The 15369-nt window shown below is 41.9% G+C and overlaps 2 protein-coding genes across 2 annotated transcripts; one reads left to right on the top strand and one right to left on the bottom strand.

Moving 5' to 3' along the window:
- Nucleotides 1-10206: 10206 nt before the first annotated feature.
- On the top strand, nt 10207-11145 carry LOC131825749 (olfactory receptor 10H4-like). Its single transcript, XM_059165155.1, has one exon. It carries the CDS (start codon nt 10216-10218, stop codon nt 11143-11145), a length of 930 nt encoding a protein of 309 aa, XP_059021138.1. The 5' UTR covers nt 10207-10215.
- A 2960-nt stretch (nt 11146-14105) lies between these two features.
- On the bottom strand, nt 14106-15050 carry LOC131825748 (olfactory receptor 10H3-like). The gene has a single exon (XM_059165154.1). It carries the CDS (start codon nt 15033-15035, stop codon nt 14106-14108), a length of 930 nt encoding a protein of 309 aa, XP_059021137.1. The 5' UTR covers nt 15036-15050.
- Nucleotides 15051-15369: the final 319 nt, after the last annotated feature.

Raw genomic sequence — 15369 nt, 5'->3', positions numbered from 1 at the left:
AACATCAAGTTCTCATTCCTGTTTCACTTGAATCTATCTAGAGCATTTGCTGAGAGCACAGTGCTATCTCAAATGACAGAAGAGAGGTCAATGGCATGGGTACTATTATTATGCAGAGGAGAAATGCTGGTGGTGGTCACACAACACTTGAATGAAGGGGGTCACATGGAATGTTAGGCCTGTCTGATTCCCATGCTGGGGATTTGGTAAAGCATATGTCTGAGCATATGCTCAGACCTTCCTGGATCTTCCTGGATCTTCCTGGAAAACTATTACTCAAAGATGAGGCCAGCAGATACCTTGTAATGTTAAACCCACAGCCTCCCGTCATCTCATGAGCATACAAAGACTCTCATCAGATGGGCAGTAAACAAAGAAACACAAGAAACAAAATATTAGTTTGACTGTATCACAGAGAGGCAGATATTAATGTAGATTCTTTGGCCTGGACTACCAGGAAAACAGGGATAGGGAAGAACTTGACCACAAGGAGAGATGGGGCCTCCAGCCCCCATTAATCTTATTAGCATACAGAAGCTACTATTATCACTCCTGAGACAGGGGCTTAGGGGCTGTGTCTTAGGAACTGGACAAAGACCAAATATGTTATTACATCCCAAGGATGCACATACTAATGTGAATTCTCTGGCTGGGTCACCATGACAACACAGGGTAACTCCACCAAGAGGAGAAACAGGGCTTTCCACTTTGGCCAGAAGACCCTGAACACTTCCATTCACCAAGAGAAGAGACTTTCCAAGACCCAGCTCTAAATTACCTTTATTCTGGGAAGCCTTCCAGCTACCTTGACCCCAGGGCAGAGCCCTGAATTCCCACTCTGGGCCGCTCCAGCTCCTTTCTTCCCCTCTGACCCTGCTCTGACCCCCACTGGCTGAGGGCATCTAATCCAGTCCTGTCTCTCCCAAGACTGGGAGTTCCTAGGCCTCAGCAGGGGCTGGGGCGCTCAGGGCAGAGAGAACAATAGGGAACCTTGGTTGCGTTGGGCTACTGGAGGAAGGAATAGAGGCTGCGGGTCCCCAGAGGCCCTCTGATGATCTTCCTGGCCTCTCCAGACTCAGGGCAGACCTTGCATGTTGGTGTCCCAGGAAGGCCCTGGGGAGCAGCCTGTTGGGAAGTTGCATCAGGGGTAAAGTACGGAGCATCCAGGAGCCCCAAAGTCTGGCCCCACACCTGCCGCTGTGTGCCACTGACAGCCTCAGGCAGGGGAGCTTCTTCTGCCGTCCCCTGCTGGCTGCTTCCTGGAAGAGATAGCCCAGGCTGAGGAGGACCAGGAGGAACAGGGTAGGTGGTGATATTCGTACAGTTGTGGGGAGCAAGACCGAAACTTGGGATGGGGACAGAGTCTAGGAGGAGGGTCATAAGATAGGCTTTTAGCCTTGGGGAACTGCTGGGGTTATTCTCAGGTTGCCCACTCTGGGTCCTGGACACACAGCCTAGTGCCCTTTGCAGCCTCTAAGTCTGCATTCTTATTTGGGACTGATTCTGCACATCCAGTGCAAAATGTTTGTACTTGCCTGGAGGACCTCCTGGTTATCAGAGCTCATGGGGAGGGAGGGGATGCTACTGGCATCTGGTGAGTTGAGGCCAGCATTGCTGAAGGCTGTACAATCTGGTATTCTTGTGGTGCATTTGTTCCAGTTGGTGATTCAATATGGATAGATACATAATTATTAACTTAACTTATATTATATTATATTAGGGTTGACTGTGTTACCCATCCTTGGGTTTTGAGAAACATATAGAAACATGTATACCCTATTACAGCATCATCCAGAGTAATTTCAGGTGCTCTATTTTTCATGGGCCCAATGGAATTATGCTAGAGTGTTTATCTGCTTTTGCTTCATTTACTTAAGATCATTTTATAGGTTCCTTTACCCGCTATGTGTACATCAAACTCCTGCCTGGGCCCAACAGTTGCATCCAGTCCATGTGAACTGCCCTCTTCCCAATTACAGTTCCCAAGCAGGCTTGTTCATTTACCCACTTCAAGCAATGGCTACCGAAACATCCTCTGACATTCTCCCTTCAGACAGGTGTGAACAATCAAGATAGGTGCTCAGGAGACCATGTGCTGTTGCACAGAGCAGGTGAAGTCTGTTCTTCTGCATTCTTGGTTCTCACCAGGAGGCTATCAGTATTGTTTTCTCTCCATATTTCCATTAACACCAGGCACTTTCTAGTCTGGGGATATGAATAGGTGTACAGTGAAAGGGCACGGTGGTTTTACTCTGCGCTTTCCTTGTCTAAACCACCCTTTCCTATGTCTGTGAAACCCCATCTGTGAGTTCTTTGCTCATATCCTTGACTCATTTCTGCATTGAAATTTCTCCGTCTGAATGTGTCTTACTTATTCTAGATAGTACTTCCTGGTCAATTTTCAGCAATGCAAAGTTTCTTTCCCCAAATTCCACCTGCCTATTCATGGATCCTCGATATCCCTTGGTTTTGTTGTTGTTGTTGTTGTTGTTGAACAAAATCCTTGGCGAACGTTTTTTGTCTGTTTCCTTTCCTGAGAAGTTAGCATTTTTCTCCAGAGAATGGCATCAGCACCTACAGAAGATACGCTTATGAAATTCAAATGCTGCTTTATACATAAAACACGCATATACAAATTTTGTGTATTTTTTAAGTTGTTATCTCAATCTCCCTAGTTAACATATGGTGTAATACTAGTTTCAGGTGTTCAATATACTAGTTCAACTCTTCCATACAATACCCCATGTTCATCATAAGTGTACTCCTCAATGCCCATCACCTATTTCTCCCACCCCCTACCCTCTCCCCTCTGGTAACCAAGAGTTTTTTCCTCTATAGTTAAGAGTCTCTTTTCTCTGTAGTTAAGAGTCACTCTCTCCCTTTTTTTCCCTTTGCTCCTTTGTCTGTTTCTTAAATTCCACATACGAGTGAAATCATATGCTATTTGTCTTTCCCTAACTGGCTTATTTCATTTAGCATAATACTCTCTAGTTCCATCCATGCTGTTGCAAACAGCAAGATTTCATTCTTTTGATGGCTGAGTAATATTCTATCGTATATAGAAACCACATCTTCTTTATCCAACACTTGAGCTGTTCCCATAATTTAGCTATTGCAGAAAATGCTGCTATAAACATCAGTGTGCATGTATACCTTTGAATTTGTATATATTTTTTGTTTTGTTCTTTTGGTAAATATGTAGTAGTGCGATTGCTGGATACAGGGTAGTTCTATTTTTAACTTTTTGAGGAATCTCCATGCTGTTTTCCACAGTGACTGCACCAGTTTGCATTCCGACCAACAGTGTAAAAGGGTTCTCCTTTCTCCATATCACCTTAATATTTGTGGTTTTGAGTTTTGGTTAAGAAGTCCTTCTTCACTCTGAAATTGCAAGGTTATTCTCCTACACTCTTTCCTATCAAATTTATATTTCACTTAATGCATGAAATCCATCTATTTTGGTTGTTGTCTTGGGCAGGAATCCAGATTTGCACTGCTTCATAAACCCACGAGTTTTCCACCACAAACCAGTCAATAATCCATTTTTTCCATTTGAATCACATATTGTGTTTAGAATCAAGCAGGGATATTTTCTGAGATATCCAACCAGCATGATCATACACATCTGTTCCATTGTCACACTTTTAAAAATGATTCCTAGTCTGTAGTGAGTCTCAATGTGGGGATGGATATCTCTCTCTCTCTTGTGTACTCCCTTTTTAGAAGACCAGTATGCCTTTTCACTGACTATCTTTCAGAAAGAAGTTTAAAATAGTTCTTAAATTTAACTTATTTTTTTATGTGTTACAGCATGTGCTGCTTTTATTATTTTTTTAATTTTACTTTATTTTTACAATTACTGACGTAATTGCTATATTAGCTTACCCCATCCAAGAGAGAACCATGGTTTTCATATTTTCCATGTACCCATAGTATCTTCTACATATCTATCTATGATTAAAATTTCTGTCCTTCACTTCTCCAAAGAAGATATACAAATGGCTAATAAACACATGAAAAAATGTTCATCATCACTAGCCATCAGGGAGATTCAAATCAAAACCACATTGAGATACCACCTTACCCCAGTTTGAAAGCCCAAAATTAACAAGACAGGAAACAACATGTGTTGGAGAGGATGTGGAGAAAGGGGAACCCTCTTACACTGTTGCAAATGTGTAGAAAGGGGAGCCCTCTTACACTGAATGCAAGTTGGTGCAGCCACTTTGGAAAACAATGTGGATATTCCTCAAGAAATTAAAAATAGAGCTTCTCTATGCTCCTGCAATTGCACTATTGGGTATTTACCCCAAAGATACAGAGGTAGTGAAAAGAAGGGCCATCTGTATCCCAATGTTCATAGCAGCAATGGCCACAATCGCCAAACTGTGAAAAGAGCCAAGATGGCAAATGGATAAAGATGATGTGGTCTATATATACAATGGAGTATTCCTCCTCCATCAGAAAGGATGAATACCCAACTTTTTTATCAACATGGACGGAACTGGAGGATACTATGCGAGTTTAACAAGTCAAGCAGAGAGAGTCAATTATCATATGGTTTCACTTGTGGAGCATTAGGAATAACACAGAGGACATTGGAAGGAGAGAAGAAGTGAGTTGGGGGAAACTGGAGGGGGAGATGAGCCATGAGAGTCTGTGGACTCTGAGAAACAAACTGAGGGTTTTGGAGGGGAAGGAGGTGGGGAGTTGGGTGAGCCTGGTGGTGGGTAGGGCATGTGTTAAAAGGGCATGTATTACATGGAACACTGGGTGTGGTGCATAAACAATGAATCTTGGAACAATGGAAAAATAAAATACAATTTTTTAAAATTCTGTCCTGGGAGATACTGCATATGCTTGGTTAATTCCTAGATATTTTACATCAAAGGTTTTCAATGTGTGATATGAGGATCCCTGGGGCCCTGGAGACCCTTTTGGGAGGTCATCAGGTCCTCAATTTTCCAATAAAGGAGAGGATATATTTTTGTCATATGTTTCAATTAAAAACACATAGTGCCACAGGCTGAATGCAGGAACAGATATGAGCATCTTCTTGTCTTTCATCCAGCCAGCATTGGACAAATTTGCTAAAATGCAAAACAAAGCCACACTTCTCACTAGACAAGTTTTTTTTAATCCAGCTACTTTCCTAAAGTGTTTCTTATATTAGCATGAGTTGATTGTTCCTTTAGATTGAATCAATGGTTGATTATTGTTCTTTTTAATGTGTTAATAATGTATGCTTATATCTGCTTGACTTATTTCATTCATCATAATCTCCTCCAGTCGCATCCATGTTGATGCAAAAGTTGGGTATTCATCCTTTCTGATGACTGAATAATATTCTATTGTATATATGGACCACATCTTGTTTTTTTTTTAATCTTTTTAAAATTTCTAGTTATTTTGTTGTTTCTTTCCAGTGTTCCAGAATTCATTATTTATTCATTTAATATTGTCAAGGAATCTCAATTTTCATTACTAATATGCTATGAATGGAGAGTTATAACCCCCTTGAACAAAAGCCCTTTAGGGGACTCAATAGGTTTCTAGTGTAAAGAAATCATGAGACCAAAATGTATGAACACTCTCTCATTACAGTTTGTCTCACTATCGGTAATGTTATTTTATGTTTCCCTTAAATTCTATCTTAAACGTTGACTATTACAAGTGTAATTCTATGGGAAATACTTTGAGTTTGGGAAGATGATCTAGTCTTCTGAAACTTGTGTTCTTTCTGTCTTTGCTCAAATATATTCTGCTTTCATTCTTTTACCTTTCTAGGTAGACGATCACATCTCTTCCCTTCTGATCCTGATATTCCTTCTTTTGATATCTTTCCTGAAGCACCTCTCCTGGCTTTCTCTTCCCTGCTAATGAGCAGCAGAGACAGTGAGTAACTTGGCTTGTTCCTGATCCTAAAACAAGGCACTCCTAGCTTCCCACTTCATGTACTATTTGTTAATTTTGCAGTGTATATTCTTAGTTAACTAAGAAAGTGTTAGTTGATTTCACGTTGAGAAGAAGCTTTTTAAGAATCTTTAAGATTCTGAGAAGGTCTTCTCACTGTCTGTCTCTATGACCACCTTATAGTAATATTTAACCCTTAGTGAATACTTAAAAAAATTTGTTAGGCACCTATTAAAATCCTTATGTGATTTAACTCATTGGATCTTCCCAACAACCCCACGAAGTACATAAAACCTTCATTTTCAGATAAAGAAAATGAAACTAAACATTTTATTTGTAGCTCTGGAGCTGTAATTGGGAGAACCAGTAGGAAACCCAGGATTTGTAGTCCCACTCCCTAGCCTGAGCACTATTAATATTAACCATAATATTCACAGAATACAATCATTTCACATTGCATAGCTTCCCCCATGTACCCTGCCTGCATGTCCTCACTTACTTGCACTCCTCTTCTTCCCATCACTTTCTATCTGATAGACACCTAGGTCCTCATCTAAGAATGACTACTTATCCCAGGTTTCCCTGACTTTTCTGGGCTGCTTCTTTCTACCTACTATGTGTACATTGTATACTCACTGTTGGTATTAAGGCACATAACACATTTTTTTTAATTTTTTTTTATAAACATGTATTTTTATCCCCAGGGGTACAGGTCTGTGAATCGCCAGGTTTACACACTTCACAGCACTCACCAAAGCACATACCCTCTCCAATGTCCATAACCCCACCCCCCCTTCTCCCAACCCTCCTCCCCCCAGCAACCCTCAGTTTGTTTTGTGAGATTAAGAGTCACTTATGGTTTGTCTCCCTCCCAATCCCATCTTGTTTCATTGATTCTTCTCCTATCCACTTAAGCCCCCATGTTGCATCACCACTTCCTCATATCAGGGAGATCATATGATAGTTGTCTTTCTCTGCTTGACTTATTTCGCTAAGCATGATACACTCTAGTTCCATCCACGTTGTCGCAAATGGCAAAATTTCATTTCTTTTGATGGCTGCATAGTATTCCATTGTGTATATATACCACATCTTCTTTATCCATTCATCTGTTGATGGACATCTAGGTTCTTTCCATAGTTTGGCTATTGTGGACATTGCTGCTATAAACATTCGGGTGCACGAAGGCACATATCACATTTTTATTAACTATTATTAATTTGTGTTCATTGCAGTGGGAGCACCTTTGAATTCCTCTTCGTATCTCATGTCCTAGTACAGAATAATATTCAATAAATATTGCTAAAATGTTTGAGAGTTTAAAAAAATCTTTGAGATGTATGCTTATATCTGCTTGACTTATTTCATTCAGTATAATCTCCTCCAGTCCCATCCATGTTGATGCAAAAGTTGGGTATTCATCCTTTCTGATGACTGAATAATACTCCATTATATATATGGACTATATCTTCTTTTTTTTCACCATTTTTAAAAATTTCTTTCCAGCATAACAGTATTCACTGTTTTTGCACCACACCCAATGCTCCATGCACATCTTCTTTTTTTTAATTTTTTAAAATTTTTATTTATTTTTTAAATTTCTTTTCAATGTTCCAGAATTCATTATTTATGCACCACACCCAGGGCTCCATGCAATACATGCCTTCCATAATACCCACCACCAGGCTCACCCAACCTCCCACTCCCCACCCCTCCAAAACCCTCAGATTGTTTTTCAGAGCCCATAGTCTCTCATGGTTCATCTCCCCCTCCAATTTCCCCCAACTCCCTTCTCCTCTCCATCTTCCCATGTCCTCCGTGTTATTCTGTATGCTCCACAAATAAACGAAACCATATGATAATTGACTCTCTCTGCTTGACTTACTTCACTCAGCATAATCCCTTCCAGTCCTGTCCATGTTGATACAAAAGCTGGGTATTCATCCTTTCTAATGGAGGCATAATACTCCATAGTATATATGGACCACATCTTCCTTATCCATTTGCCCATCGAAGGGCATCTTGGTTTTATCCACAGTTTGGCGATTGTGGCCATTGCTGCTATAAACATTGGGGTACAGAGGGCCCTTCTTTTCACTACCTCTGTATCTTTGGGGTAAATATCCAGTAGTGCAATTGCAGGGTCATAGAGAAGCTCTATTTTTAATTTCTGAAGGAATCTCCACACTGTTTTCCAAAATGGCTGCACCAGCTTGCATTCCCACCAACAGTGTAAGAGGGTTCCCCTTTCTCCACATCTTCTCCAACACTTGTTGTTTCCTGTCTTGTTAATTTTGGGCATTCTAACTGGTGTAAGGTGGTATCTCAATGTGGTTTTGATTTGAATCTCCCTGATGGCTGGTAATGATGTACATTTTTTTCATGTAAATGTTTTTTATTAGCCATTTGTGTGTCTTCATTGGAGAAGTGTCTGTTCATGTCTTCTGTCCATTTTTTGAAATGATTATCTGTTTTGTGTGTGTTGAGTTTGAGGACCACATCTTCTTTATCCATTCATCTGTTTAAGGGCATCTCAGCTCTTCCCTCAGTTTGGCTATTGTGGATGTACAGTTTCACTTAACTGTGGAACACAAGGAATAACATGGAGGATATTAGGAGAAGGAAAGGAAAAGTGAATTGGGGGAAATACCATCAACATTTTTTACAGAGCTGGAACAAATAATTCTAAAATTTGTATGGAAACAGAAAAGACCCTGAGTTGCCAGAGGAATGTTGAAAAAGAAAACCAAAACTGGGGACACCACAATGCCTGACTTCAAGGTATATTGCAAAGCTGTGATTAGCAAAACAGCATAGTACTAGCACAAAAACAGACACATAAAATAGTGGAACAGAATAAATAACCCAGAAATGGACCCTCAACTCTATGGTTAACTAATCTTTGACAAATCAGGCAAGAATATACAATGGGAAAAAAAATGGGGAAAAAAAAGAATATACAATGGAAAAAAGGCATCTCTTCAATAAATGGTGCTGGGAAAATTAGACAGTCACATGCAGAAAGATGAAACTGGACCTTGCTCTTATACCATACTCGATATAAACTTAAAATGGATGAAAGATCTAAATGTGACACAGGAATCCATCAAAATCCTAGAAGAGAACAAAGGCAGTAACCTCTTCGACATTGGTCACTGGGACTTCTTTCATGTCTCTAAAGGCAAGAGAAAGAAAAGCAAAAATGAATTTTGGGGACTTCATCAAGATACAAAGCTTCTGCACAGCAAAGGAAACAGTCAACAAAACTAAGAAATAACCCACTCCGTAGGAGAAGATACTTGCAAATGACAGTATACATAAAAGGCTGTATCCAAGATCTCTTAAGGAACTTCTTATACTCAACACTCATAAAACAAATAATTCAGTCAAGAAATGGGCAGAAGACATGAACAGATAATTCTCCAAAGAAGATATCCAAATGGCCAACAGACACATGAAAAAAATGTTCCACATCTCTTACCATCAAGGAAATACACATCAAAACCACCATACATTAGTCAGAATAGCTAAAATTACATCTGTATCTTTGGGATAAATACACAGTAAGAAGAAGGGCCATAGGTACCCCACTGTTCATAGCATCAATGTCCACAATAGCCAAAATGTGGAAAGAGCCAAGATACCTTTCAACAGACAAATGGATAAAGAAGATATGATCCATATATACAATGGGATGTCATGCAGCCATCAGAAAGGATGATTACCCAACTTTTGCATCAACATGGATAGGACTGGAGGAGATTGTGCTGAGTGAAATAAGTCAAACAGAGAAAGCCAATTATCGTATGGTTTCACTTACTTGTAGAATATAAGGAATAACATGGAGGACATTAGGAGAAGGAAAGGAAAAGTGAATTGAGCATATAAGAGGGGGAGAAGAAGCATGAGAGACTGTGGACTCTGAGAAACAAACTGAGGGTTTTGGAGGAGAGAGAAGGAGGAGATGGGTGAGCCTGGTGGTGGGTAATAAGGAGGATATGTATTGCATGGACTACTGGGTGTGGTGCATAAACAATGAATCTTGGAACACTGAAAAAATAAAATAAAAATTTTAAAAATCAATTTTTAAAGTCACAAATAGGAATTGAACTTTAGTAATCCAGGATTGCTGCCTAGATTGAAATAATTATGCTATTTCCTTTTTAGTTTATTCATGTGAACAACCACACGATAGATTTTCTGATGCTGAACCATACTTGTCCTTCATAGGATAAACCATGAACCTTCATATCCTTTCTGGTCTCAGCAGATGCAGCATCTGAGGCGGGTCAGAACTATAGCATGGTGTATGAATTCATCCTCCTAGGCTTCTCCACCTTCCCACCACATCTCCTGCCTGCCTTCTTCTTGCTGTACCTGCTGATGTACCTGTTCACCCTGATGGGGAACCTGATCATCATGGCCACTGTCTGGAATGAGCACAGCCTGCACACACCCATGTACCTTTTCTTGTGTGCCTTGTCTACATCTGAGATTCTGTTAACTGTTACCCTCACCCCTCGCATGCTGGTTGACATGCTCTCAACCTGCCACACCATCTCCTTTGTGGCCTGTGCCAGTCAGATGTTCTTCTCCTTTACCTTCGGCTTCACCCACTCCTTCCTGCTCACAGTCATGGGCTATGACCGTTACGTGGCCATCAGCCACCCCCTGTGGTATAACGTGCTCATGAGCACCCACACCTGTGCCCGGCTAGTTTCCTGGTCCTGGGCTGGTGGCTCAGTCATAGGGTTGATGGTAACCCTGATAGTTTTTCGTCTCACCTTTTGTGGGTCTAATGAGATCCATCATTTTGGCTGCCACGTGCTTTCCCTCCTAAAGTTGGCCTGTGGGAAGGAGACATCTTCTGTCACCTTGGGTGTGATCCTGGTGTGTGTCACAGTTCTAATGGGGTGTTTATTCCTCATCATCCTCTCCTATGTCTTCATTGTGGCTGCCATATTGAGGATCCCTTCAGCTGAAGGCAGGCACAAGACCTTCTCCACATGTGTGTCCCACCTCACTGTGGTCATTGTGCACTATGGTTTTGCCTCCATAATTTACCTCAAGCCCAAAGGCTCCCATTCTTTGAACAGTAACACTCTGATGGCCACCACCTATACAGTCTTCACTCCCTTTCTCAGTCCAATCATTTTCAGCCTCAGGAATAAGGAGCTCAAGAATGCCATAAAGAAAAGCTTCCAGAGAAAATTCAATCCCCTAAGCTCCTAATGGCCGTGGTCATAAGAAAATATGATAGCAGGGCTGGGAATAATAATGACTCTCTCCATAAGACTGTTGTAGAGATTCACTATGTGAGAATACTAAACAGGTACTGTGGAATAGATCCATAGGTGTTGGATACATGGTAGGTGTTTGTTTAATGAAAAAAATAAAATAAAATTAGATGTTTAAAAAAATGTCATCTTTCCATACTAAAGAGATGAGTTCCAGATCTCTAGATCCCTCGTGGTTTTTTCCTTTGTGTATTTCCACCAGGTCAAGCTCCCTGCAACTCAGCGTTCTCTCTGATGATGTGCATATTTGTGTATCCTTATTATAATGCATAGGGCTCATCTCACAGGAGTTTTAGCACACCTTCCAAGCTCACACAATCCACACTGAACACCGAGAAGTTTCCTGGTGTCCTCCAGTTCCTACTCCGCTGAGTTCTTTGGGTGTAGACCAGAGTCCCTGGGTTGCCTACCCTACAGCTTCACAGCATGTGTGTCCTCATGACACTCCCCAAGGGCCTTGCTGCCAATGAGCAAATCCTGCAGCCGGGCTATCAAGATCCTTCACCTTTGCTGATGGACTTTCAAGGGTACTCAGCCCTTCCTATGAGTGAACACAATGCCCTAAGTCTTCTCCATAGAGAATAGGCCAAGGATCTGGCTTGAAAAAAATTCTGTCATGAAACAAATCACATAGAATGACAGGATGCCATTCCATGAGTCAGGTTTCTAGGGCTGCTGTAACAAAGCACATAAACCTAGTGACTTAAAACCACACATATCTATCATCCTCTATGCTGGAGGCCAGAAGCCAAAATCAGGGTCACCAGCTGTGAGTCAAGGTGTGAGCAGGGCTGCGTCCTTCAGGGGATCCAGGGGAGGTTCTGTCTCCTGCTTTCCCAGCTGCCAGAGGCAGCAGGCATTCCTTGGCTCAAGGTTCCTGGCTCAGCTACTCCAATCCCTCCTTCCAGTGTCACATCACCGACTTCTCTCTGTGTCTGACCCCTCCTGCCCCCTTCTAGAAGGACACTTGCAGTTATAGCAAGCCCACCTGGATGATCCAGAGCAATCCCTCTGCCTCAGAGGATTAACTGCATCTCATCACATGCAGTCCCTTTTGCTGGGGAAGGGAACACAGTCACAGGCTCTGGAAAAGGACGTCTTAGGGGTGGTGGGTTGGCATTAGTCGTTAACATCAGTAATTGTAAAATAATGAAATGGAACCCCGGGGTCTCATGTCAGTGACATGAGTCAAGTCACAAGTGTCACAAAGTGTCTCTGTAACTCCTCTGGAGTCAGTGTTTCTCTCTGGCTGTATGAAGGGGTGTGTGTTTAGGGCTGCACCTGCCCTCCCACCCCGAAGGGTGTCTATTCCTTCTAATGACAGTCTTCCTCTCCCAGTTAGGACCACACTTCCCTCTGCAGGAACCTGAGAGAGGTGCATTCCTGATCACCAAGGGCACACATATACAGATTGTGATGAATTCCTGCTTCAGCAGCTCAGGGAACTGTGTCTGGAGACAAATCATCTCCCCGATTTGCATTTTCTACATTTCAAAAAAGTGAATAGTTGGAGCGCTTGGGTGGCTTCACTGGTTAAGCATCCCACTCTTCATTTAGGCTCAGCTCATCTTCTCAGGGTCCCAAATGGAGCCCAAGGTCAAGCTTTGTGCTAGTGGGGACTGCTTGAGATTCTCTCCCTCTTCCTCCCCCCCACCCAGCTCTCTCTTTCTCTATCTCTCAAGAAAAAAATAAGAGTAGTAATAGATGTGGGTCATATCTAAATAGGGAGAAATAATCATTTATTTTGAGTCTTAGAAGAGTGAATGCATAGGAAACACTTCCCGCATTTGGCAAGCAGCAGACACTCATATGTGATAGCCATTCATTGGTTTATTATTATAAAACATCTTCTTCCTGAAATTCAAATATCTACCTGAAGCTCTGAGTATGAACTTACCCAGTGGAAATCCCCCTTCCTGGATCCTGAGACACATGGTTTCCTGAACAACATGAGAGTTAGACCAAATGTTGCATGGAACTCCTTCCTTAACGTGTTGTGTGGCCTCCACCAACAGTTTACATCTGTTAAAATGGGGACCCATACCCTTGATGTCTCTTTTTGCCATCTTCAGTTACCACTGTGCCCTCCAACACATCCTCCAGATCGTTCCACATAAGACAAAAGAATTAGAAATTGATGTTTTATGGAAAGTAATGTGGGAAAAAGGGAAAGGATTTCCATAAAATGTCAGATAACAGCCCACACTTACTATTCTGTATGTCCTTACCTAAGCACGGAACCCTCTCCCCTTTCTCTCTTGGTCTCTCTGCCTCTCTCTTTCTCCACTTCATATCCTGACATCTGTCACTCTACTAAATTCAACATAGAAACTTCCTTAAGGTCTATCCACCCCAAAGACAGAAGGAACTAAAAACATTCAATCATCTCCTTAGAGAAAAGTAGTCATGTTCTTTTCTGCATTTGTTGTGATTAAAAGATAACCCTGAAACAGCACTGGACACAGTGCCCAATTAGTATATCCCCAGGGCTGGTGGTATTTATCATTATGCTACTTTTGTTTATGTCATGGTGAGGGAAGGTGAAACTCCTCCCTCACTTGTCTATTGGAGAAGAACCGTGTTCATTACTAGTCACACATACTTGTGATGCTCTCCTCTGCCCATAGAGGGGATAACACATTCTTAGAAATAGGTAACTGGATTGGGGTTCATCACACAGGGTCCAGAAGAGAGAGGATGATTGATCACTAGAGCTTATGCAAGAGGGAAGGAGGAAACAAATGCAAAAACTAATAACCTAGCTGGCTCCAAAACCTATAGATGTATCCAATATACCTCTTCAGAATTCTCATGTATTGAATATAGACAGTGGTCCCATGGAGAGGATCATTATTCCCAGTCCTTGCATCATACTCTTCATTACCAAACTGGCCATCAGGAACTTAGGGGACTGAATTTTCTCTGGAAGCTTTTCTTTATGGCATTCTTGAGCTCCTTATTCCTGAGGCTGAAAATAATTGGGCTGAGAAAGGGAGTGAAGACTATATAGGTAGTGGCCATCAGAGTGTGACTGTCCATAGAATGGGGGCCCTTGGGCTTGAGGTAGATCATGGAGGCAAAACCATAGTGCACAATGACCACAGTGAGGTGGGACACACATGTGAAGAAGGTCTTGTGCCTGCCTTCACTTGAAGGGATCCTCAATATGGCGGCCACAATGAAGACATAGGAGAGGATGATGAGGAATAAACATCCCATCAGAGCTGTGACACACACCAGGATCACACCCAAAGTGACAGAGGATGTCTCCTTCCCACAGGCCAACTTTAGGAGGGAAAGCGCATGGCAGAAAAAATGGTGTATGACATTAGACCCACAGAAGGTGAGATGAAAAACTATCAGGATCACCATCATCCCCATGACTGAGCCACCAGCCCAGGTCCAGGACACCAGACGAGCACAGGTGCGGGGGCTCATGAGCACGTTGTAGCGCAGGGGGTGGCAGATGGCCAAGTAGCGGTCATAGCCCATGATCATGAGCAGGAAGGAGTGGGTGAAGCCGAATGTGAAGGAAAAGAACATCTGACTGGCACAGGCCACAAAGGTGATCGAGCTGTGGCTGAAGAGCATGTCAACCAGCATGCGAGGAGTAACCACAATGGTGAACAGAATTTCAGAGATGGACAGGGCACACAGGAAGAGGTACATAGGCGTGTGCAGGCTGTGCTCACTCCAGATAGTGGCCATGATGATCAAGTTCCCCAGCAGGGTGAACAGGTACATCAGCAGGTACAGCAAGAAGAAGGCAGGCAGGAGATGCCGAGGGAAGGTGGAAAAGCCCACGAGGATGAATTCAGAGACCATGCTATAGTTCTGACCAGTCAGGGATGCTGCACCTGCTGAGACAAGAAAGGGAATGAAGGTACATGGTTTATCCCATGAAGAACAAGGATGAGTCAGTATCAGAAAACCTACAATGTGGTTAGTTACATGAAAAGGAAATGTCATATATCAATCTGGGCAGCAGTTCTAGATTACTAAATTTGAGCTTCTATTTATGATTAAAAGTTGATATTTGGTGACATAAAACATTGTATTATTTTAGATATATAGCATAACTATTGACATATGTACATCTCTTAAAAATTTTTTAAGTGTTTTTTTTAAACCTGACATCAACTGAAACTTTCTTAGCTAA

Source organism: Mustela lutreola, chromosome 2 (genome assembly GCF_030435805.1).
Source record: "Mustela lutreola isolate mMusLut2 chromosome 2, mMusLut2.pri, whole genome shotgun sequence".
In the NCBI taxonomy this organism is placed as follows: Eukaryota; Metazoa; Chordata; class Mammalia; order Carnivora; family Mustelidae; genus Mustela; species Mustela lutreola.
Note: the sequence above shows the minus strand (reverse complement) of the source record. Positions and strands in the feature narration are given on the sequence as shown.

What these genes read in the sequence shown, in the direction of transcription:
- LOC131825749 (XM_059165155.1), top strand. Translation starts at nt 10,216, where the DNA reads ATGGTGTATGAATTCATCCTCCTAGGCTTCTCCACCTTCCCACCACAT.
- LOC131825748 (XM_059165154.1), bottom strand. Translation starts at nt 15,035, where the DNA reads ATGGTCTCTGAATTCATCCTCGTGGGCTTTTCCACCTTCCCTCGGCAT.